A 23724-nucleotide genomic window follows, 5' to 3' on the forward strand; every position below is an offset into this window, starting at 1 on the left:
CAATACAACATAAACACAGCAAATTTATATTTCGCATTCAATGCAAACATATTAATAGTGAATATTCAGAATTTAAAAAAATTCGTCGTGTTTCACATGAAAATATTTTATTTACAATTTGTATTATTTTATTATAAGTCTTCCACAGGATGATTTTTCGAGGCCATTTCTACCAAAATATTTAATTATAATATTTTAAGTTCCCTTTTTTTATCAAGTACACTATATCACTACATACCAAATTAAAAACCCAAAACACGAAAATGAATTAATAGCAGAACTGTCCCGATGCATCGGTGGAATTTTTAATTAGTCTGCATTTATTATGGATACATCCGCGTGGAAGCTTTTTTGGAGGTCAACTCCTGCGCTTTTCCCTTTGGCCGGTGCAGCATTCCTTTGATTCCATTTTATCCTTGTGCATTTTTCACATTTTGCCAATTTTTCAGCACGACCCTCGACGGCGATTGGTAATTGTGATTGATTCCTGTGAGTCTGCAGTTTGATGTGTTTTTAATTAAACTTTGACTGATATGCATAAATACTTGGCACAAAGCGGAAACGGTCGCAAGTAAAATAAGTTTGGGTTGTGAAAAGCGATGGATTTCTTTTACGAAACCCGCCTCTTATTGAGTTTAAATTTAAGTATTGTGTCAAATTGAAAGTAAACAACATGTTTATTAATCGCGGCTCGCTGGTCTCCGTTGAAAGGGTGGATCTGAGATCCTAAAAAAGGACTATCTGCAACCCCCGATTTGGCCGCAATATCATCATACCTTTCAGCGTTTTCTGGTCTTGTTTGCACACATGTCATACGAGGTATTTTTGTGACAAATCGCCAACAGAGTGTTAATAACTGCTGAAACATGAGCACAGCGGAGTCACCCTGGCGAAGTACAAAAAACCAGAAGAGAACTTGCACCCGAACACATTTTCCATATCCTTTGTTGGATGACATCCCAATAGATCACTGCAGATTCCTCCCTCCAGATAAGATAATGGCTATCAAACCAGCCCGTAAAACATTGTATGCCAATAAGGGCAGTTAACTGGTGCGATCTGCAAGCCAGATAACACGACATATGGCAATAGACATCGGATGATACTCTTACTTTGCATTGTTCACGGGATTAATTTGAACAAAAAGCAACAAAAGACGAAACTTTTACATGAAATAAATATTTTGATCGAGCGATAATAAAATTGTATTTAAATTGTGGACGTTGGTAAGTTGTGCATTGGGTTTTTTATTTTACTTTAATAATTAAATAAACAGTTTCTTATTACTTTTTGGTTACAAGTATGTACTTGTGAAATATGTGTATTTAAATAGATTTAATTTACCCTTGAAGCTCAAAAGCTTGCTATGAAAAATGGTTCCACTCCAGCGAAATTGATTGAAAACACCTTTATTTACTCTTGTTTCTCCGAACCGACCAACAGGCCATTCACGGCCTAGTTTAATTTAATCTCGAGCGAAACAAATAACTCGCTGGAATAACTAACTGATGGACATTTATTTTAATATTCTCCAGCCCTCCGATTCAAAGGGAGGGACAAAGGTGATTCCAGAGTGGACGATGGGCCCCGATTTTTCCTGGGGCGATTGATGAGCGGATGTGGACGTTTGGCAGTTGGCAATTTCGCAATTGAAATGCAACGTTGATTTTGATTTGAGCTGCAGAGTTATTGGGGCGCAGTTTGCCGGAGAAAAAAGGGATGGGCAGCGGAATGGGATGCTGTTGCAGTCGGCTTTTTTATTGCAGTTATTGACACGTAACAATTGCCGTGAGCCCCCGCAATCCCCCTCCCCTCCCCTCTCCCTCGTTCTCAGCCCCAAAATGTCACGCCGACATCCGCTTTTTTCAGCATTTTTCTGCCAGTCGCTGCTGTCGATTTTTGGCGTTTCCGTTTCCGCTGATATTCAATTTTGTTTGATTGCTGTCGTTTTTAGTTGAACGATTTGTCCACTTCTCGGGCGATGTTTACATTGAAAGGCCCAAACGGGAGGCCATATTTCAGACGGGATTTGAAAACCCCTCCACTTTTTCTCGATTTGAATGCGCCTGGGAATAATTGAAGGTTCTGGAAAAGCCAAACGAACCTGAGGTCCTGGCACATATTAGCAGAAATTATGAACGCTAAGCGGATTACATTTAACACGATTCGCTGGAGAGCAGCTCGGGTGTCCTGTAAGAAATTAAGTCACGTGCTCTGTAATCCGAGCAAAAAGGGAAACGTGTCGCGGCTCAGCTCTAATTATGAAATTAAATACAAATTAAAAAGCCCATTCAAAATGTGTTGTAATTTTAATGCGTTGTAGATTCAAGAGTTTCTGAGTTTCACATATCAGACCATCCTGTGTCTTTTTATCCTGTTCTGGTTGCCATGTTTCCCACTCTTTATCCTTTTGGCTTCTCCACTTTTGCAGTTGGAGCTGATTTGTTTGCCCAATAATCCAAAAGCGTTTCGTCATTGTCGTCATCATCATCCAAATGCTGATCGATTTAGCAAGCTCTTTAACCGTGTAACAATATCAAATAAAAATGTAACATCTTAAGGGGTTATATACCTTTTTCACCAGAGAAATACATGGTTTTTATTTATTTTTTTTTTTTTTTTTTTTAGCATGTTACCATTGTTTTATTTAAATTCAATAAAAATTTTATCAAAGTACGTGTCCTTAACTTAATTCGTATAAAATCTCGAGTGAAAATTTTGTGTATTGTGGAAGTTATAGTCCTTCCCGCAGAAGTCCTTTTTTCATTAGAGGCTTGCGGTGAGCATAAAAACAAGAAAACGGCTCAACTTAAAAAAAAAATAAAAAAAACTACGTTAGTATATAGTGTTACCTAGTTCGTGAACGAAGGATTTTACGAAAAAAATTTTTTACAGTTACAGTGATTATTTTTTCAAAAAAACCGATTTTTCGAGGTCTAATAATTTAGTTTTTCGCCCCAAAAAAATAGAAAAATTTGTCGAAAAAAAATTCCTTCGTTCACGAACTAGCTATTGTATCTACAAACAATCCCCCAAAATTTCAAATCGATCGATGTAGTGGTTACCGAGATATCGTGCTCACCGCAATGACCTTTTCTCAAAAATGCGACTCCGAGATAATCGCGTTTAAAGTTTTAGGTGGACATTAGGTAGTCATGTTCACCGTGCGCTATGAACGGCTGTATCTTAGGTTCTAGTGCCCCGATCTCTAAAAAAATTTTGCAGAAAAATTGTTGAAAGTATGTACATCAAAAAAAATCATAAAATTTTTTTCGATTTTTTGAGTCTGAAAAAGGTATATAACCCCTTAAGCCACATTATTAAGGTCCAAATATTGCAATTTAGTGTGTTGAATGAGACAGAATTACAAACAGTTTTAATTTTACATTTAAACCATTCGTTACGAATGATAAAATGGTTATGTTTTTACTCTTTTCACCTGAAGCATTAAATTAAATTATCTGTTTCATTTAGTATTTTATTTTTTCCTCTTTCCATTATCTGGATATATATGGATAATTCCTGTCACACTGTGCTGAACTGTCAAGATTCCGCTCATCATTCCCCCTGCTCATTATGCCAAGTTTTTGGCAACCAAAACGAGCCAAGTCAAAAGGGGGCGTGGCAGGAGGCTGGGTGGACGGATGGGGAAGAAAAACATATTATTCAATATTTAAAAGTTCGCCTTCTTTCCGGCGGAACTGTCTTCCGCTCGAGTTGATCGATGACGCTGCCTTCGCCTGGTTGATGTTACAGTTCCCGGGGTTTCATCCCCTGACAGCTCATCATAGCCATCCTGGTTTTCTGGCCTCACCTTTCACTCCTCCCAGCGAAGCCACCACTTGGCATGATAAATTTAATTCCGCTTCTATTTTGATGGCACTTGTCAATTCAAATACTTTCGTCAGTCTCTCTCCAATTTTTTTGTGCCCCTTCTACTGCTTTTCGCTTTGTTTTTGTTTTCCCAGTCGAGCTGAGGGCTCTTCAGCACCAGCCACGCCCCCTTCGCCCATCGCATTGTGCGCAAAGGCTGCGAAAAGTTGAAGGATTTTGACGCATTAGAGTGCTCCCCCGGGGCAAAGGATATTTGAGGGGGTTGGGCGGTGGAGGGTTTAGACACCTGCAAGCAAATGAGTGCATTTATTGTAGCACTTCTTAACGGGTGACGAGGTGTCAGGTAGATATAGATGTAAACATTTACAAAGTCTAGGAAAATATTGTATCATCATTTCATTTTATCATCATATCATTTTATTGCAGAGTTATTTTTATTATACACAATAACTCTGCAATAAAATGAGATCAAATACAGAACTATTTTGGTAAGAATTTATATTCCTTTGTTTAAAACAGATTAAATATGTAGATAAATTACACAAGTGATACAAATTTATAGAGACCCATTTTCTATGCAGTATAAATAGCTTTCTAGTATTTGAACAATAGTTGTAACATACTTTTAGGTATTAACACCAAAATGTTACTAGGCAAAGGCACAACTATGCATAGAATGGGTAAATGAATTATATTTGATAGTCATTTAAGAATACTTTGTAGAGAATACTACAGATGTTTAATAAATTAAGGCCTAATAATAAATAAGTGATTCTAAGAACAAAGGAACAAGTAAGAAATAGAAGTTTATTTTAATTTTTAATAATTTTTGTACCATCAATTTGTCACCAGACATCCACCTTATCCAGTCAAAATTCCCCATTGTGTTCGACATTAACCACTAATGAAACTTGGACAAGAAAGCGACCCCACGGCTTTGGACATCCCCTGCCTTCCCATTTTGAGTCGAAGCACTTAACTTTTCTTGTAATCAGACAGCGCGGACATGAAATTCATCCACCATTATTGTCGCAGCTTCAATTTTAAGTTTTTCCCCCGAATAAATCGGACTTTCCCCAAGGGAGCTGCTGAACTGGGACCGAAAATGATGACTTAATATACGGAAATCACGGAAACTGATGGATTCCTCTGGGGTGTTTTTTACTCGGAACGAGCTCTGCGATGTCCTTCGTCCTTTGTGCTTCCTGACCCTTGGTCCTGTGCGCCTGCGACAATTTCACGCTCTTCGGCCGCCGCTGACAAGCTGACAGCTGCCACTTGAGCGATGGCGTTTATTAGTTATTAAACGGCGTGATTTATACCCGCGGCCCCTGCCACGCCCCCTCTCTCGGTTTGCCCCCTGCAATTGGCCTGCACTTTGGCGCCTTAATGAGGACGAATCCCGTGGCGCCGGGAAATCGCTCGACGGAACCGGACATCTGTGGTTCAGTTCGTTTCAGCCTGTTTCGGATTCGGAAAACTTTGTTTCAAGGCCCGCAAGCGGGGAAATCCGTCACATAAAATTCACTAAAGAATAAATTATAGAAATCTGTTGAGCCATCGAAATGTTTTTATTCTCAAATACTACATTTGTTCCAAGAAACTTTATGGGTACCGCTCTCATAAAATATTAAAAAATATATAGATAAATCCTATAAAAAAAATCATTTTTCGAAATAATATTATACTACTACTTATTAAAAACATATTATTTCACGTGTGTTTCTTCTACATGGAAACATTTTTTTTTTTGCAGGCTCGACATGCGAAACTAAACACTCGCTTCGAAAATAATGTTGGCACACATGTAAAACTGATTGATAACAGTTTATTGTTTGCTCAACGCTCTGCATATTGCGTGTATACATTTCGGAAGTATAATTGCCAAAATGTAGACTCGAACAACCCCGGCAAAAAAGCGAACCCTCGTCGCCCAGTCCATTTGACTCCGTTCAAATTGAGCTGCCTACTGTGCGCTTCTATTTGTTTATACTTATTTCCTTTTCACACCCCCTTGTGGGTCTTCCCATTCTTTATCGGAGCCACCCCACCTTTCCCAGCCTCATCATCATCATCATTGTTCGTTTGAACTCGGAATCGGTCTCAGGTTACTCTGTTTTCCTTGGCCTCCGTTGTTGTTTGTTTTTATTTCCGTTTCACTTTTCGCTGGGTTTGTTTGTCATTCTGAAAAATGCGTTTTGCAGTTTTTTCAAAAATTCAATTGTGGACGGCCACAGTGGAAAAAAATCAAACCACCCCTGAAAGGTATCAGCCTTTTCCTCGACTTTGTCTTCAACTCCCCCTGCGGCTAATAATGTCCTCGTCAGTTCCGGCAGCTCACTCCTGCCACCCCATCCTCATAAATCCGGAGTCCTTCTTGTGCTTTTCGGTGTCAGCAAATTATGGTTGAAATTTTAACACAAATTTGTTTGCCAGCGTTTTTAACACAGCGGGGAGTTCCCCTTTTAAGTCACCTAAGATTTGTTACTTTTTCGACTTACAGGTTTTGCTCTTTTTTAAAAACAAAGATAAAATGTATCTAATGAGGTAGAGTAATCGTTAAAAATTAACAGAGCTTACAATAATTATGAATTACTTTAATAATACTATTTTCAATTTATTACTAATTTATTAAAATAAAATGACATTTTTGATACATATATCAATGGTTAATTCTTTCATTTTGGCGCGGTTTTGCTGTTCTGCAATACGGGTTACTCAGCTTATAAAATCCCATTGGGGAAAGGACTAAGATTTTTTAAATTGACGCAACGTTTAAGGAAACATCGCAAAATAAGACATCTATTCACTAATAAAAAAATATAAAAAGTAACCAGAGTAAGGAAATTAATCTTAACAACGATATGTAAAAATAAAACTATATGATATAAATTATTATACGATTTTGCAATGTATTATTATTTAGCATTTAACATACATAAAGAAAATTCCACCAAATATCACAAAAGCGAAGACTAAGAGATTTGATCACCCTGTATGTATACTAATCTAACGTTTTTCCGATTCAATTATGATAGTTATCTTCCTCATTTATTATGCTAAATCAATTCCGATCTGAATTAAGCTCCGAGGTGGGAACAATGGAGTTCGTGTTGTCTCTAATCCTTTGACACGTAATCCCTCACGCGTTCCGGGATCTTCTCCGGTTCTTCTACCCCGTTCTATTTTATTTACCTCGGGGAGGCGGACACTTGCGCTCCATTTGTCATTTTCATAATGGGCGCAGAGTAAATGCTTAAGTCGACGGGAGCGTGTCGTCGAATCCATATCTCGCGGATTACAAAACGAGACGGAGGCGCGACCTCGGTGGCACGTGTCTGAAGGAAGAGACTTGGCCCGAGATCACTATCGGTCGGAACACGGATATTTATGTTCACCTAAGACGTGGATTTAACCAGAGGCCTTCCTTCCCGAATCAAATGACACGTAAACCAAGTCGTTAAAGGTCGCCCGGTCCCCGAACTTAATGCTGGAAATGTGACACTGGGCCACAACGATCAGTCTAGAGATTAACCTGGTTTTTTTAATAATAGTTTCTTAATATTAATTATTTTTGTAAGCAGTTGTGCTATTTGTCATTGCAAGTATGATATCATACAAAAATTCTAACAGATGTGTTTATTCTATCTAAGAAATGTTATCAACAAACATAGGTATATAAACATACCTTACAAGCTATTAAGCAATTTATTATAATTCCATTTTTAACCAAGCTTTAGAATATTTCAAACATTTTTTTAATTATATAAAGTAGGCGTTTATTATGAGTTTTTAAATTTTTTTTTGATTAGTTGTATTACGACTTAATTTGACTTTATAATGTTAGTGTTTCAAATTTACTGTTTGCCGACAAAAAACAATTAAATGAAGATACTATTTTACTTCAGCTTTCTGCTCAATTTAATAAAGGTATTATTAAGACAGGCAATCAAAGAGGAGTCAAGCTAATTTCATGTCAAGTGTAATTTATGCAAATGTCCCACATGTAAACCAATAAGAACTGGACTTAAACTCCGCTCAAAAGTGGGTCTGACTTGGCGACTGTCAGTTCTCATTAGGGGCAGCAGAGCCGAATTGATTGATTTATTTTGGCAATTATGTGCATTCGATTAAAAGTTGAACTCGCAGTCACGCGGCGCCCGCTAATAATATGCAGGGATCCCATCCAGGATCCCACTCCTCGTCTAGCGGAGGAAAAACAACATAAATCCCCAGAAATATCCCATGGAGCTGGGGGATTACATGGTCCTGAATTGAAAACCAATTGCGCCTGGGATGAAAAATCGCGCCAACAAACTCAGCGGGCGATGAATAAGGGGATTTGGGGGAAACAGGACCTCCGGCAGGAGGATGAGTCCGGGGATGTGGCCTGTTTACAATGTCGCTCGACTTGGACAAGGGGATTTCTTTGTTTTGGTTTGGTTTTAATTTTGAGCAACGAATAAATTAAATCAACCGACAGTCGAAATAATTGCCGGAAATTGGTGACGTTGTTGAAATTTCTTCTCTGCCTTCCAATTGAGAGCGGAGATGGAGTCCGGTGCTTAATAAGATTATGCGTGACCCGGCGAGCACGGCTTCCATTAACAAGGACCTTCGCCAGTCCACGAATTCGAGGCTTAAATTAAACGTACCTATGGCAGACAAGTTAAGCTTGCAGGACAATGATTTGATTGTAGGGCAGAAGTCCACTTATACAATTCCCATTTAAACAAAGTAAATATCTTATATCTTTATTTTATTATTTTTTTAGAATCTGAATCAAAAGAGAAATGTGGGTGTGCATAACTTTAGTAATTTGTTTTAAAAAATGCTTGATTAAATGCCGTATTGATCAAGTTTTATTCTCATACTTAAATGCAGTACATTTTCAGGATAGCAAATATCCGTCAGGTGCAAGTTCCTCACTTTATGACTAGCAATTAGTAATAAATCAGTTCCATACCGAAGAGCGATAGACAATTTGGGAAATTTATTGGCCAAGCTGCGAGCATTCGTCTTGAGAATCCAGCCTGTTCCGGATAAATCAAAACTTTGTTTGCCATAAATAAAAGAATGGCTAATAATTACAGCAGCGTCCGATGGCCCAGTATGTGTCCAGCACTCCCCCACTCCGAGTCCTTCGTCCTTCGCCAACTCCCACTTTCTCTGGACAGGAAGAAATGTAAATGAGTCTCTAGCGACTAATAAATTCCCAATTACACATGGAGTTTTCCCGGCCAGGGACGAGGTCCTGATGGCCGGCACACAAGGTCCACTCATAAAACTATGCAGGCACACCCTACCCCATATAAGGAATAGAGTCTACATATATACCCCACCCTCAACTGGCAATAAACTAAAAAGCATAAATTTCTGAAAACGACAAATTCATGCACTCGGCGAATTTCGAGGGAAGGGAGGAAACAAATGGAGAAAAAAACGGAAAATCAAATGGAAAACACGGAAAATCACAATTACACGAGGTGAGGGGTGAAGCTAGGGGGAGTTACGGAGCACTTGAACCGTTGCCGATGTCCAATTACGGGTGACGACGATTACGCCGGCAAATGCCAACATCTGTGACCCCGTGAAAGATGGAGATGCGTGAATGCCCTCCGGCAATCGCATTTGTTCCGATTGCCTCGTCTAATGCACAAGATTGATATCCGTCGATATCGGAGAGTCCAGAAGGAGCGGAGGCTGCCGATGTCATTACCTAAATATGATGAACTCAAAAGGTCCTGATAATGTCCGGTTCGATTGGGATCTTCCTTTAAATATACTGAAAAATCATCCAAAGATTAAAAAAAGGATATAAGCTGTATATGAAATGCTTTCTTTATTACATGAAAATTGTAACTGATTCGAAGTTTTAAAAATCTATTAATAAATCTAATATCAACAAAAGTAAAGCAAAATTAAACCAAGACCAAAATTAAAGTTCTAAATAATCATTATATCACTATTATTTATTTATAAAGTTATGAAGATTTAAAATATCCTTTCCAATATTAAGGATTTTAAAACAGTATATAACTAAAAATGAGAATAGTTCGGGTTAGTCTTGGTTGTCAGTAAGTATCTTAAAAATATTAATCTATAATTAATTATATAAATCACTAATACATAAAGCTGCAAAGTTTAAACGATAAATGAAAAAAGATTAAAGATCAAACAATTAGTAATAACTTTTTATATTAATTTTTTCATGGACTTATTTCACGTTGTAGTGTTCATTACTGCAAGGAAATTCGTGTAAGACAATAACTATCCCAATTACCATTTCCCCAGGGTCCGTCGACGAGGAGGCTTCGCCCATATCGGACCTCGTTAAAATTCCAGCGAAATCAGTGCGAAATGAAATGAACACAAAGCTGGAAAAAGAGGAAAGTAAACGAAACGAAATCGCAAATATTTCGTATCCTTACTTATGTTTTACGATTTTCGTGAATGTGTGTTCGTACAAATGTGTTTTCGTGTGGGGTTTTCCTTTTCTCCCCAGCTCATTTTGGGGGAGGGGGAGAGTCCCCCCTTTCGCTCGTTTTTATTCGGTTTTATGCCTTTTTGCATACTTTATATATTTGTGCAAAATTTATGTGCGCTATTGTTTTTATGGCATGCACCCATTTCGCCCCATGTGCCATATACCCCTCGTCCTGCAAGAAAGCGAAAATGTTATCCTTGTTCGAAAGGCATTTTAATGCCAACCCGGGGCTGGGTGCCCATGGAAGTGGGAAAGGAAATGGAAATGGGGATGGGATTGAAATTGGATTGGAGCCGTGTGGTTGGGTGGCTGTTCTGGCACTTTTCTGCAAATTATGGCACATGCGGCGACGTCGGCATTATGCCTGATCCTTCTGCCTTTGATACGGCATACAGAGTACATATACATAAAGCCACACAAACACACACACACAGACGAGTGTGTCTATATGTAAATCCGCATATGCCTGGAGCCCTATCTAGCCCCCTCTGCTGCCACTTAAGCTGCTTATGTGGCAAATACATAAAATAAAAATAAAATGGAAGAGCGAGAGGAAAATCCTCGCATAACGAGCATTTCCCTCTGCCATATTTGTGTTATTTTATTATCATTTTTCTTCGACGTTCTTGTCGTTCGCCAAGATTTTCTCACAAAATGGCGTGCTGTTCGGGGCTTTTCTGTTGATGTTTATTCATTCTCGACTTTATCCTTTATCTCTTTGTTCATGTCTATACGAAGGACGAATAACGACTAGTATTTTTTGTTCCTTCATTTAAAATGTGCAATTAAAGTATCTGTGAAGCTAATTAAATCCGTTGCTTAACATACTATATACTTTGATTCGTTTACTTACAAATTATAATAATATAATAAATTAAAAAGTACATTTTTGTTTTATTATGTTGGTTAAGAATATTTGTACTCTCTTAAAATTATATTTTTGGTTTGCTTCATATCACTAAATTTGATTTTTGAATGAACATTTTTTGTCAAGTTTTCTAATAAGTGTCAAATATTGTACTGTATTTCTTAAGAAATAAACAACAACGCTTATTGCTTTTTCTCACATTTAATTCAAAACTTTACTTATTTGATTAAATGTCAATTATAAGAATGTATTTATATGAAAAACACTTGTTTGAAACTGTCCTATAATTTTTTTCTTAACCTTTTTTTCTTTTGAAAGCAAGTACATCTGTTTTAAGTAAAATTTATACCATTACAAGAAATGACGAAAAGTTGACTATATTTTGAATTTCCAAATCCAACTCATTTTTTACATACCCCAAAGATTTGAATCATTTCTCTCTGTGCTTGTCTCTACCCCACCGACTGCTCCATTCTCTGAAGATTCTTTGCATCGGGGTGTTCACTTTTATATCTGCCAGATATGAGTTGCCATAAACTGTACGTGTGGGCGTGGGCTTATGCGAATCTGAATAAATGTGGATGTGTGCCACTGATACGAATCCAATTTCTCAGCGGCAACAATAAAACTCGGCTCAGCTTCTTGTGGGCGGGGCTGCAGATGTAACCGAAATCCCAAATCCGAGAACGGGAACGAGAACGAGATGGAGATGGAGACTTCCACTGAGACTCAGATGACGATAAGCGAAAATGGCGAACCGCCTTATGACGCGACTTAACGGGATTCCATGTGCCCTGATTATGGGCATAAATACGAGCCACCCGACCCACCGAACATGCGAGGAAAATTTAAATAAACTGATAAACGAATCCGCTCTAAGCCCCAGCCAACGTTGATGGCTGTTTTTCGGCTGGCAGACAAAAAGATACAACTTCTCCCAGCTAAAGGAAGATGCTGAAACGAAGACGAAGGCAAACTGCTTTAATTAGAGCCAGAAGGAAGGCAAATAGTGGCCAGACCAGGTCGCTTGTCCGCTTGTTTACGACCTGCACTGGTCGCAGCGATCAGATACAATATCTTCACCTGACACTGCGCCCGGTTTTTAACTGTGGGCCTCTGTCCCCCAGTCCAGTCCAATCCAATCCAATCCGATCGGATGCGAACCGACTGCCCGCGGTGACAATTTATGACGTACAACCTGGCCGTCGAGCAGGAACCACTTCCCCAGCCAGGTTCCCCCTGCTCCTCCTGCTCAAGCTTCTCCTCCTGGTAATCCTCCGGCTCAGAAATGGATGCTGCAGTAGCCAATGGACGGCGAGCTTATGAAAATCATAAACACTGAACGGCGGCAGACGGTGACACCCGAGCAACGAATATGCATTTTAATAAAATATCCTAAAAGCCACATAAATCACATCCGGCAGAGCATCGCGTGCCCCAAGAGGAGTTTATCGCTAATGGGTTTACCAACTTCCCTTTGGTCTTCCCCTTGGAGCAGCCCTCCATATCCCCACTTAGTTTGCTAATCTTATTACTTTGGGAAAACAATATTCAGTTATGGGTTCGAGTTCAAAATCTGTCGAGGCCACCATACAAATTGGGTATAAATTTATAATTCATAAATATTAGAACATAAATAAGAATTAAGCCTTATTTTAGTTGTATATTAAATCATTTTAAAATGTTTATATTACAAAATAAATCATGATTTAACTTAGCAGCTTCTCAAATTTATAAATGCTTTTTGTTTATTATTTGTATTTTCGTTTCTTATCTTTAGAATTTTTATTTTGGAAGTTAGTCGCTTACCTATTGTTTTACAAATATAAAAACAATTTAGATTAAGCCTACTGTTGATACTAACAAAAAGGTGATAATCTGCATATTTCAACAAAGTAGATATTACCCAAACTAAAACCATAATAACCACACTTCCTTGAATACAATGTATCACAAGGTTGATATTAACAAAAAACACATTCTGAGGATCGTGTTGCCCTTGAGCTGTTAAAGATAATTTAATCTATGTCCAATTGGAGCCATCAAGTGCCAACTGTCAAAATATTCAAAAACCGACACTTTTCGTCTAGACTTCGCCAGCCGCAGGCGCAGTTGGTCATACTTCTTGGCCAATTATGAATATCTGGGCAGGAACTGGAGCGGGTTCCCGACAGGATACCTGGATAACTGGAGCAGCTATAATTATGACATATGATGGCACCGATGCCAGGACCGACCCATGTCAAAAAGTCCGCACATGCAGGCATAATTTGCAGAGAATCGGAGACGTGGACGAGGGTCTTAGGTTCGTGGAATAATGATGCTGGCTTCTTGACACATTTGAGTGCTAATTTAGGAGTCTCGCACATGACCATGGCCAGAAATGCATCGATTATGGAGAGCATGGGAGAGGTGGCAACGATCATGATTCTGCACAAAAAAAAACAAAACAAATTTAAGCTAATTAAAGGCAATCATATTTGGTTCTTTGTTTGCATATATGTATGTATTTCTAATTTTGAAGGGATTGCTATTTATTTTATTTATTTTAGGGTTTCTACTTTTTCAGTTCTACTCTGGAATAGATTTTTGTGTTACTAAAGTTGATTTTCCGGTGAAATTTGTTTTGTATATTATAGATAATGTTATTGGTATCTCTAGTAAATATTTGTAATTGTAAATTACATTCCATAAAATAAAAAACTTTTTCCTTAAGTATGGATTAATAGCAAAGTAAAGTAAATACCGAAAATGAGACCATAATCAACACGGGACATTGTATACACTGTGGGACCCCCGCCACACCCCCTGCCACCCCGCGAGCACCCCCTTTGTAACAACCAGACAGACATTTAACGATAACACCCAAAGATATCAAAATCGAAATATCGTTAGACGGTCCCGCGCAAAATGCTTGACAAGCATAACAAACACAGGGTACATGAGTCCCGAGTCCTGGGTCCTGGATCTCAGCCTGGGTTTTATGATGGTGACGACCACCCAGAGTACCACCCACAATAACCCCACCCCCCGCCAACCGCCCACTGCGACGCATTCAACATGGCGTCTGTTGGTGTTTCGCTTTCTGTTTCGCTTTCCCTTCGACAGAGCCAAGGGGGATTCCCCCGGTTCGGTTCGTTTCGTATCGTTTCGTTCCGTTTCGGTTTCGGTTTGTGTGCGATATAAACGAAGTTTACCAAATAAATAAAAGCTACAGCCCCGCTTCTCGTCTAGCGATTGGGTTGCAATATATCGCGTACGTGCTGGCATGCCATAAATATGTGGCCCATGTAGATGCGAGGCAACAAAATTATATTTCTGTTTGTGTTTGCAACAATTTATTTTTCTCTCTCCCACCGAATCCCCCCTCCCCCTCCCCCCTTGCCACGCCCACCGTGGAGATAAAGCGAAAACATTTTTCCAGCTCAACTCGCTGCGCAATCGATAACGATGGGGGAGACAAAGGAGTCGTCGAGCCATCGACACCGGGACACCGAAGGCAGGAGGACTTCCCCGGCCGGGGTGCCCCGGCTTATTAGGTATAGTGTGCCGAGGATCCTGGAGGTAAACTTCTAAATATGTAGTGCAAGCAAATTTGGCCAGAGACCGCAGCTTGTGGCGAAGTCCGAAGAAGGAGCTGAGTCCGTGGCCAGCCCATATCCTTCCATATTTGAGTTGCGCCCAGGACGACGGTACATCGCCCTTTTGCATGCACGTGGAAACCGAATAAAAGATTTCCACAAATCTGTCTCTCCACTCAAATATGTACTGAAGAATGTGCACATAACTAAACTGAGTTAAGCATAAGAACAAAAGTTATATAGATACATATACATACATAGATGCAATTTTTAAAACGTAGGTACATAAACTTAAACAGTACACAAAACAAGAAACTTTTAGTTATCTCTAAATACTTTTATTTTAAATTGCATATTTACTTAAAAAAAAAACTTTTAGTTTTCTTTAAGTACTTTTATTTTAAATTGCATATTTACTTTTATAAAATTTCTCGCGTAAACAGTAAAACAATTTAAATAAAATAAACCTTTTTTATATGCAACATGTACGTACATCTAATATAATACATCAAGAAATTATTTAAAATAAAGGGAATATCTTAATATAAATAATCAATTTCAACCTGTTATCTAAATTTATTAAAATAAATTTTTACCATTTTTTATAGCATATCAGATTTTGAAAAATATTTCTTCGGCACCTTGAAAAACCTAATTCCATTGTTGAATGACGACCTGCACTCAGGAACAGTACAAAGAAAAACAAAGAAACTTTGGAGGAGAAGGAAAATGGCAGCAGAAAAATCGGAGCACAAGCAACAAGCCAACAAATTTAAAATGTGAAAACTTGGCAAGTAGTTGAAAGTTGGCAGCAGGCGAACGAACCGCAGTCGCCGGAGACTTCGGGGAGTTTGGAAAGTGGGGAAAATTCTTTGTCTACCCCGCAGTGAAGGGTGCAGGTGCAAACAGGACTGAGATACGGGCACAGGACTCTGACTTCGGATAAGGACTCGAATGCGGATACGGGACTCGATGATTTGATGTAGCTGAAAATTTGCCGCTGAGATTTTCTTTGTGGTTTCGACTTCTTTTGATATGAGAGCATTTTCCAACATGGTGCACACTCGAGAGCAGATTCCCCCAATCCCGGCGCCTGTCATTTGCCAATTCAACTAAAACTTCAAAGAACCCGGAGCGCATTCTCCTGCCCGGAAAAGTAATCCCCGAAGTCCGTCGCCATTTTGGACTGGGTCGCAACTCACGCCCACAAAGGAGTCGCAACCACAAGTTTGAGCAGGAAGTGGGTGTTATGAAATATGACGAGATATGAACTAATATTCCACCCTTAGCTTACTCTTCCGATTTTGCGCAAACGCGATTGCTGCTCGAAAAAAAGTCTTATCAAAACTGGTCAACCATTGGCCGTAACAAAATGGCTTCAATATGGAAGATATTTTTATATCTCATACAGTAAAAGTATATTTTATCTGACCGTATGAACGTAGAAATTAGAACTATAATATTGGGATTCAAATTATAGAATGAATTTAATTTTTCGCAGCGCAAGTTCATTACAATTTGGTGCCACGCCCACAAACCGTTTAAATCTGTGCCGCGATCAGTTCTTATGTTATTGCAATTTACGACTACTTTTACTCTCACCAGATTATAGGGCGTTTCAGCACTGCTTTAAATAAATTTTAGTATTACTCAATACGAAAAGTACAATATGAACTTATAACCTAATAAGCTTTTTACCAGGATGTTAAGATTCAAACTAACCGCAAGGCACTTGGCCAAAATGCCAATCAAACTAACGCTGAGCAAATATTATCACAACAAGGCCGCAGAACAATGTGGAGGCCATCAATCAAACGGCACTCGGCAGCCAAACCAATCATCCATTTATCCATCTATCCATCCAACCAGATCTTGGCCATCCAATCACCAATTCGCTCAGGCGTTTCAGGCCAGAACAACAACAATTTTCCAATTAAGCGACCAAAAATTTGAGCATATGATGATTATTGACGATAAGAGTCGGACACGAAGCTCCCATCCGCCCCAGGAATCCCAGTTGGTCTGCCAAAATGTGCAAATAAATCGCACAATTGTCCGTCCGTCCGTCCGTCCGCTCGTCCTTTTCGGCAGGATTCCCTGCTATCTGCGAGCATCGAAACTAAAAGTTAGCTGCGGCCACGCCAAACCAAAACAAAGAAACTTTCATTTCCAATTTTCTTGATGTATTAAATTATTTACGCCCTCTTGAGCAGGGGATTCGTGTGCGTGGCACTCATATGTGCGTCTTGAGATAAATATATACGTGTTTTTGCTATACATATATGTACTCATTACATTTCATTGAAAGTAATATATTTTCCTCTTCATAGTAGACATTTGAATGGCGGACTGCAAATATTTATGATACAAAAATTAATTGAAATAATTATAAAAAATTTTAAACTCCTTCATTAATTTTAAAAATAGGTAAACCCACACTTATGTATAATAGTACTAAATAAGTATTGCGATTGAGTTAAATATCAATTAAAGTGAATCAAAGAGTACAAGGTGCCCTTTCAAATTATTTGATTACATTTTTATTATCATGTGTACAAATAATGTTTTAATTTAAACTACAAAATTATGAATAGCTTAATGTATTCCAAGAAGGACTACTTATGTATGTTCCCTGAAACCTTGAATTATAGTTATATATAAAGTGGATATATAAAACTTATAGTCGAAGCTTTGCAACCGAAACCAGAATTGGAATATATTTTACCTGAAATATTTTTAATTGTCAATTAGACTACATCCACTTCTAAGGGTTTATATTGCAAAGGTTCGAACTAAATATATAAATAAATAAATATAAATATTATCTGCTTATCTATTACTCTTCGTGTATCCAAATGATACCAATTATCGTTATCTCTATGGAAATCACAATCAGGCGAGAGTGTCTCAGTCACTTTTCACTGCGACTTAATTGTCATCAAGTTGATCCGCTCTGCTCTTCAAAAGCGAATCGCTAAGCTGGCAAGTAATAACTGGAGGATGGGAGCTGTTGATTTTCACAGTCGGTGCGCAGAAAAGAAAATTTCTTAACTGTACCCAACTCAATTTCACCCAGTGGGCCAGTGAGCCAAATGTGCAGCGATCTCCGCAATTTATGATAACCAATTTGCGGACTACATCCATTCCCACACGGGCGATATGTTATGCCAGCACCGATTCCAACCGAGATCCCGGTCCGCACTCGTAGTTGAAATCCAAGGGGCAGTAGCCGGCGTGGACTTAATCACTCGGCTCCTCCACGCATCGTTAAATGTTATTAGTTACCACTGAGATACTATATGTTGTGCAGATCAGATGGGTTGTTGCCGCCGGGGAATAGCGGGAGTACGAACACCCACCTGATGTTGTTTTAATTTTTTGAATCTTAATAGCCACATTTACTATTTATAACATGATGCTGCTAACTTATTTATCTTTATTCTTGTTCTATTAAAAAATAAGTGGGCAGTTCTTTTGTTCCAGTGCACTAGTGTTCGACCTTCTTGGGGAAAACTGCAGAGGAATATTTTGGAAGAAATAAGTGAACATTTCCTGTAAATATTATTTAAGTTTTTTAATATTTATAATATGTCAGTTTATTCAATCCTTTTCTTCATTTTAAACAAAACATTTCCAGATAAGATAAAACAGTTCATCAAACACGATTCGTAATTTTCCAAAGTTACAAGAAAATAAAAATAATCGAAAAATGTCAGCATGATACAATGCTCAATTATATGATGGGTTTTAGGTTATAATTTGCGGCTATTCACATCTTTTATATGTATTATTTGTATTACAAGACATGCAATTTTTCAAGAAACATGTTTTACTATTTTTGCTCAATAGCCTTTAGTTTAAAAATCCATTGACCCTATTAGGAGTACCAGAGACTACCGACGAATGCAAATCGTGTCTCTAACTTACGAATTAATACATTGTATTTGTAGTGAAGAAAGCACCATAATGTATCGACCAGCAGCAGATACATATATCTAAAGTATAAAGAAATCGAAAAGATCTACTTTGTGGCAGGGAGCCGCCGTCGATCGCGAGATCCGAAGAGCATCAGCATCATGGATGGGCATCCATCCGTGGGTGAGTAACGAAAACATGTCAGCGCCCACTGCAGCTGAGCTAGACTAAGTCGAATATGGCCAGTGCTAATTGCCTCCAAGTAGCATATGTATGCTCCATCCGCAGGTCCAAGATCCGTCTGCGTCCCATCGAACACGCCAGTTCTTTCCGTCTGAGTGCGCCGCGAATCCCCGATCGCAATTTATAAAAGCTCTGCCCGCCCAGCGATTTCGCTGCAGTAGCATCCCCAGATTGCCGGCAAGTGGACGTTAGTGGATATTAGATATTGGATATATCGAAGAGCCCACTTCAGAAATCACAGACCCTGGATAGCCGCATACGTCAACAGGAAAGATTCCACGATGAAGCGTCTCGAGTGGCTGCTGCTCCTGGCGTTAGTAGCCTCCGTCTCCACGGCAGTGGCTCCGCGGAGAAGGCGCCACAGCGTGGTGGAGCCGCCCTCGCCGAGTCCCAGCGAATGGGGATCCTCGTGGGGATTGGGTGCGGAGATGGCAATCGTGAGGCGGGTCTACGATGAGTGCCAGGACAAGAACGACTTCATCGGCTGCCTTAAGCAGAAGGCTCTTCATGCGCTCAGTCGAGCTGTGGACCAGGACTCCATCAAGATCGTGGACGGCCTCGTGCTGGAGAAGCAGAACCAGAGCGAGACGGAGAGTGTCCTGGGCTCCCTGACGGACGCCCGCCAGTTCGGCAGCCTGGCGCCCATCGACCGAGCCCTTCTCTCCAAGGCGGACAAGCTTATGCGGACGCACACGCTCAAGATCGACATGGACGGGGGCAGCGGCGGAGAGGAGGAGTCGGTGGGCCGTGGCCACGAGCACAAGCACAAGAAGAAGAAGCACAAGGAGGGGGGCCACACCAAGTACGTGGTGGCCGCCCTGCTCACCGCCATTGGAATCGCCGGTCCTCTGGGCCTCAAGGCGCTGGCCGCGATCGCCGGCAAGGCCCTGGTCATCAGCAAGGTGGCCCTCACCATTGCCGGGATCATCGCGCTGAAGAAACTCTTCTCGCAGGAGCACAGCGGGGAGACCAGCTTCCAGGTGCACGCCGCCGGCGAACATAACAGGTGAGTCTTCAAGGCAAAGGGATTTAATGATTTCTCATTGGAATGTATTTTAAATTTTATAACGTAAATATCTTTGTTAATAACATAACAACTTGTAATGTTTTCATGTTTCAAACATGTGTAAGCTAAATCTTTTAAAGAAAAAAGTTTATAGACTTTTTTAAACCAAATTTGTTTAGAAACGTTAGTAAACAAACAAATTTTTAAATGTTATTCGAATTGAATTTAATTTAAGAAATAAGGATGAACAATTTCCTCGTATCTGCATAAAGATATTTTAGAAAACGTTCGTAAACTTGTTTTATTGTTTATAGCTTAATATTATTAATAATCATAAATACCAAAAAAGTTCTATAAATATTTACTCCATTTCCCATTTTGCATTTAAAATAAATGCAGCATAATTATTTAAATAAACCCCTATGAATTCAATCTCCCCCAGGCGCAACACATACGTGATCCGACCGGTGACCAAGACGAGTGCTGCAGCAGCAGCAGCAGGAGGAGCCGGTGGCGTGGGAGTGACCGCCCCCGGGGGCAGTTCTTCGGTGGACCCGTATCGCTACTACTACGAGTACCACCAGCCGTAACGCGTGACGAAGGGACGAGTCGGTGTCTGGAGAAATCTCCGCCATCCCTTGGCGGAGTCCTGAAGCAGCTAGGCTACCAAAGAACCGATCCACAAACAGTCGGGCCAAGTGGAGCCCGGCAGCAGCCGTTCACCTTAAAGTAGCTCCTAAGTTGTAGGATAGTCTATTATGCAGTTGCCTGAACCCCGAAAACGACACCCAAATAATAAACGATATTGAAACGTACTCTTAGAGGAAATGCAGGGTGGGCCAAAAGAAATCACCCTATTGGAAGTTGCTCTTATTTTTGCAAATGACCCCCAATTTCAAATCGGTTTTGATTTTGTGTATTAGACAGATGTGAAGTTTAAGTAAATAAGGCATGGAACGATATACGCCAAAAGAACGGGGAACAATCAACTTGGCCAATAAAATTCTAAAGGTTCAAATAAGCATAATCCAAAAAACAGAACAAAATTTTGTCATTTAGGTAAAAAAAAGAGAGCCAAGCAACATCGGATGACTTCCTATGGCTCACCCAATATAAAAAACTCCTGTTTATTCAGCTTTGGAATGTAAATCAATCGGAGTCATCCGATATTTCGTAGCTTGGACCGTTTCGATTGCCTCTGAGGCTGCTCAGAAGCGTTTGTTGCCTGTTTGAAGAGCGCTGTTCAGTATAAATGATAAAGTTAACAAATATTCAGGTTATTAAGCAAGAAGTAATTGAAAAGTAATATTTCGTACCGAAATAGGCAACTGGGGTTTATCACGAGATGCGGCTGTGGCAGCGGTTCGACCTCTGGCACCTCCACGCGCTCGGCCACGCCCCCTTCCCTGGGGGGTACTTGTGGAGGTGTTTGCTTCACTGCCCAAGACCGATGTGGAGTTCTCTTCCGGCTTTATTTTGAGGCCCTGAATGTCGAGCATTTTTAACAGATCCTCATGCTTATGGCGCACCCTAAAACTCATCAGTTCGTCGTCGATGTTCTCATCATTGGGCATGGATTCCATCAGGTGGTCCACTGCCTTTTCCCTATAGAATCTGTAAAACATTTGTTTAGATAAACTCTCTTTAATATTTAATCCAGACTTACTTGACAATTTTATCAGCTGCATCAGCATCCTTTCGCTCCACCAGTCGATAGGTCATCTCCGCCAATGCCTTCGAGTGGAACAACCTTAAAGGTTTATTGGACTTGGCCTCCTCGAAATAACGATCCACCAACTCCTCAACTCGAGTTGCATTCTCCGCTTCCTATAATACAGTTTATAATACCGATAATGTACAACAAAATTGCAACATTTTGATTCGTTAGTTGGGAATAACTAAGAAATTATGAAAGACTGGTTTAAGTTTAAGTCAAGATAAATACATATCTTGTTTCCGACAAAAGAAAGATTAATTAGTTTTGGCACAAGTCTAGGACATAAAGCCCATAATATTAAACAAAAATATATATATATAAAATAAAAACTTTCAGAAATTATGCAATACATATTATTTTCACAACTTTGTGATAAGCCAATCATAATCAACGATTGTAAAAGTGCTCTTACCAGTGCTCGTCGCAAGGCCTCCTTGTCCAGGTTGACGGTCTCCATCTTGGTGCGTTTAATAAGCTTGCTGAACTGCACCACATCCTGAACGTTGGCCACCTGCGTACTAAACATCTGGCCAAACCGGATTGCGTTGAACATACAGGACTCGTCGGTGTAAAGAAGGCGCAGCCGGATGAGCGGCAAAGTGGGCTGCTTGGGATGCCCAGAGTGCTGGGCGGACGCTTTCTGGAGCATGGCCTCAACTCGCTCCTTGGCAAATCGGAAGACCTTGTCGGAGGCATCGCTCTCCTCGAGGCCCAGCTCCTCGGCGAGATCGGGCAGAACGACGGATTCGAAGACGAAGGGACGCACGGTCTGCAGGGGAAGCTCCTTCATCTTGAATTTGCCCTTGTAAATCTCAAGCAGGCCGACGTGCTTCTTCTTAGACTCGCCCTCGGACAACGAAGTGGGAACCGAGGAGCCCGGCTGGGAGACATAGAAACCCTTTCTTGCATTCACCTCCGGCTCGATGCGGCAGTCGTGCTCGTGGCCCCAGATCACCAGGTGCAGGAAATCCGGCAGCAAGTCCTCGGGCAGGTAGTTCTTTGGTCCGCGATCTGCGCGATTCTGGTGCACCACCAGCAGGTGGAACCAATCATCCTGCTCAGACGATTCCTTGGTAGCTTCATCTCCTGCTCTTCCCGTGTCGGGACAGTTAAACTTCACCTTGACTTCCCGGATAAGCCTGGCTAGCCGACCGTCGTGGATGTGGCTAAGTCCGTAAAGAGCCAACTGGCTCTCACCCTTGCGAATTAAGATGGGGCTGATCTCGACCTGGCTAAGGTCCGTCCAGCGGCCAAAGTAGTTGATTAGGCCTGAGGTGCTGAGCAGATCTAGAGAGCTCAGACGGCCAAACCCACTGGGATCGTCGTGATTTCCGTGAATGGAGAACACCGGGATGCTGATGTTCAGGTTGGGATCCTCGTAGTTAACCGACTGGTTAATGGCGTTGTGAAAAGATTGCGCCTGATCGCTGAGGATCTCCAGGGAGACAGGACGATCGCCAAATGTGTAGCGTCGCAGGAGTTCCATGCATCTGGCGGGGAATCGGATGATTATACACAACGGAATGAGGGTTGTGTCTACTCACTTGTGCATGGAATTTTGACTGGGCACTGCGTCGTGAAAAAGGTCTCCGCCCAGCAGGATCATGTCCACATCCTCGGAGACCGCCAGTTCCAGAATCTCCTCGAAGGCAGTGAAGCTGTCCTCACCACGGATCGAATCCTTTTCGCAGTAGCCCAGATGGTTGTCGGTGGCCACCAGGATGCGGATTACGTTATCCGCGTCCTGCTCCGCTGCCGTGGTATCCTCCATTCCCCAATTCTTTTCTTTAAAATCCCCGAATGGCGCCCAAAAGTTTGCGCCTTGATTTCGCCACAAAGAATAATGTGACCAGATGGTGAAACTCATGAAATATCCTCATTCACGGATTGGCAATTTTTAAACTTAATACCTGTGTACCTATTTAAAAATCATCCTAAACCTTAAAATATAGTCTCTGTATTTAAGATATTGTGTCTGTTTAAATCTGTTTTATCTAAACAGCTTACTTATTTCACTCAATTGCGAAGTTAATATTGTATAAACAATATTAAGTTTATATTAATATTAAATTT

At 40.4% G+C, this 23724-nt stretch overlaps 2 protein-coding genes across 3 annotated transcripts; one reads left to right on the top strand and one right to left on the bottom strand.

Annotated features, from left to right (window-relative positions):
- The first annotated feature begins 18421 nt into the window (after positions 1-18421).
- Positions 18422-20651, top strand: LOC108098705. Of its 2 annotated transcripts, XM_017201819.2 has the most exons (3): positions 18422-18868; positions 18952-19934; positions 20377-20651. In XM_017201819.2, exons 2-3 carry the CDS (start codon positions 19210-19212, stop codon positions 20522-20524), a joined length of 873 nt encoding a protein of 290 aa, XP_017057308.1. In that variant the 5' UTR covers positions 18422-18868; positions 18952-19209; the 3' UTR covers positions 20525-20651. The 2 variants fall into 2 exon arrangements, with proteins under 2 accessions (XP_017057308.1, XP_017057307.1); XM_017201818.2 differs by having other exon boundaries at positions 18422-19934.
- A 96-nt stretch (positions 20652-20747) lies between these two features.
- LOC108098704 (double-strand break repair protein MRE11) lies at positions 20748-23486 on the bottom strand. Its single transcript, XM_017201817.2, has 5 exons — positions 23196-23486; positions 22064-23141; positions 21601-21761; positions 21251-21548; positions 20748-21173 (listed from the first exon to the last, which is right to left on the bottom strand). The coding sequence occupies exons 1-5, from the start codon at positions 23420-23422 to the stop codon at positions 21084-21086; spliced, it is 1854 nt and encodes a 617-aa protein (XP_017057306.1). The 5' UTR covers positions 23423-23486; the 3' UTR covers positions 20748-21083.
- Positions 23487-23724: the final 238 nt, after the last annotated feature.

Source organism: Drosophila ficusphila, unplaced genomic scaffold (assembly GCF_018152265.1).
Source record: "Drosophila ficusphila isolate 14025-0441.05 unplaced genomic scaffold, ASM1815226v1 contig_607, whole genome shotgun sequence".
Taxonomy (NCBI): Eukaryota; Metazoa; Arthropoda; class Insecta; order Diptera; family Drosophilidae; genus Drosophila; species Drosophila ficusphila.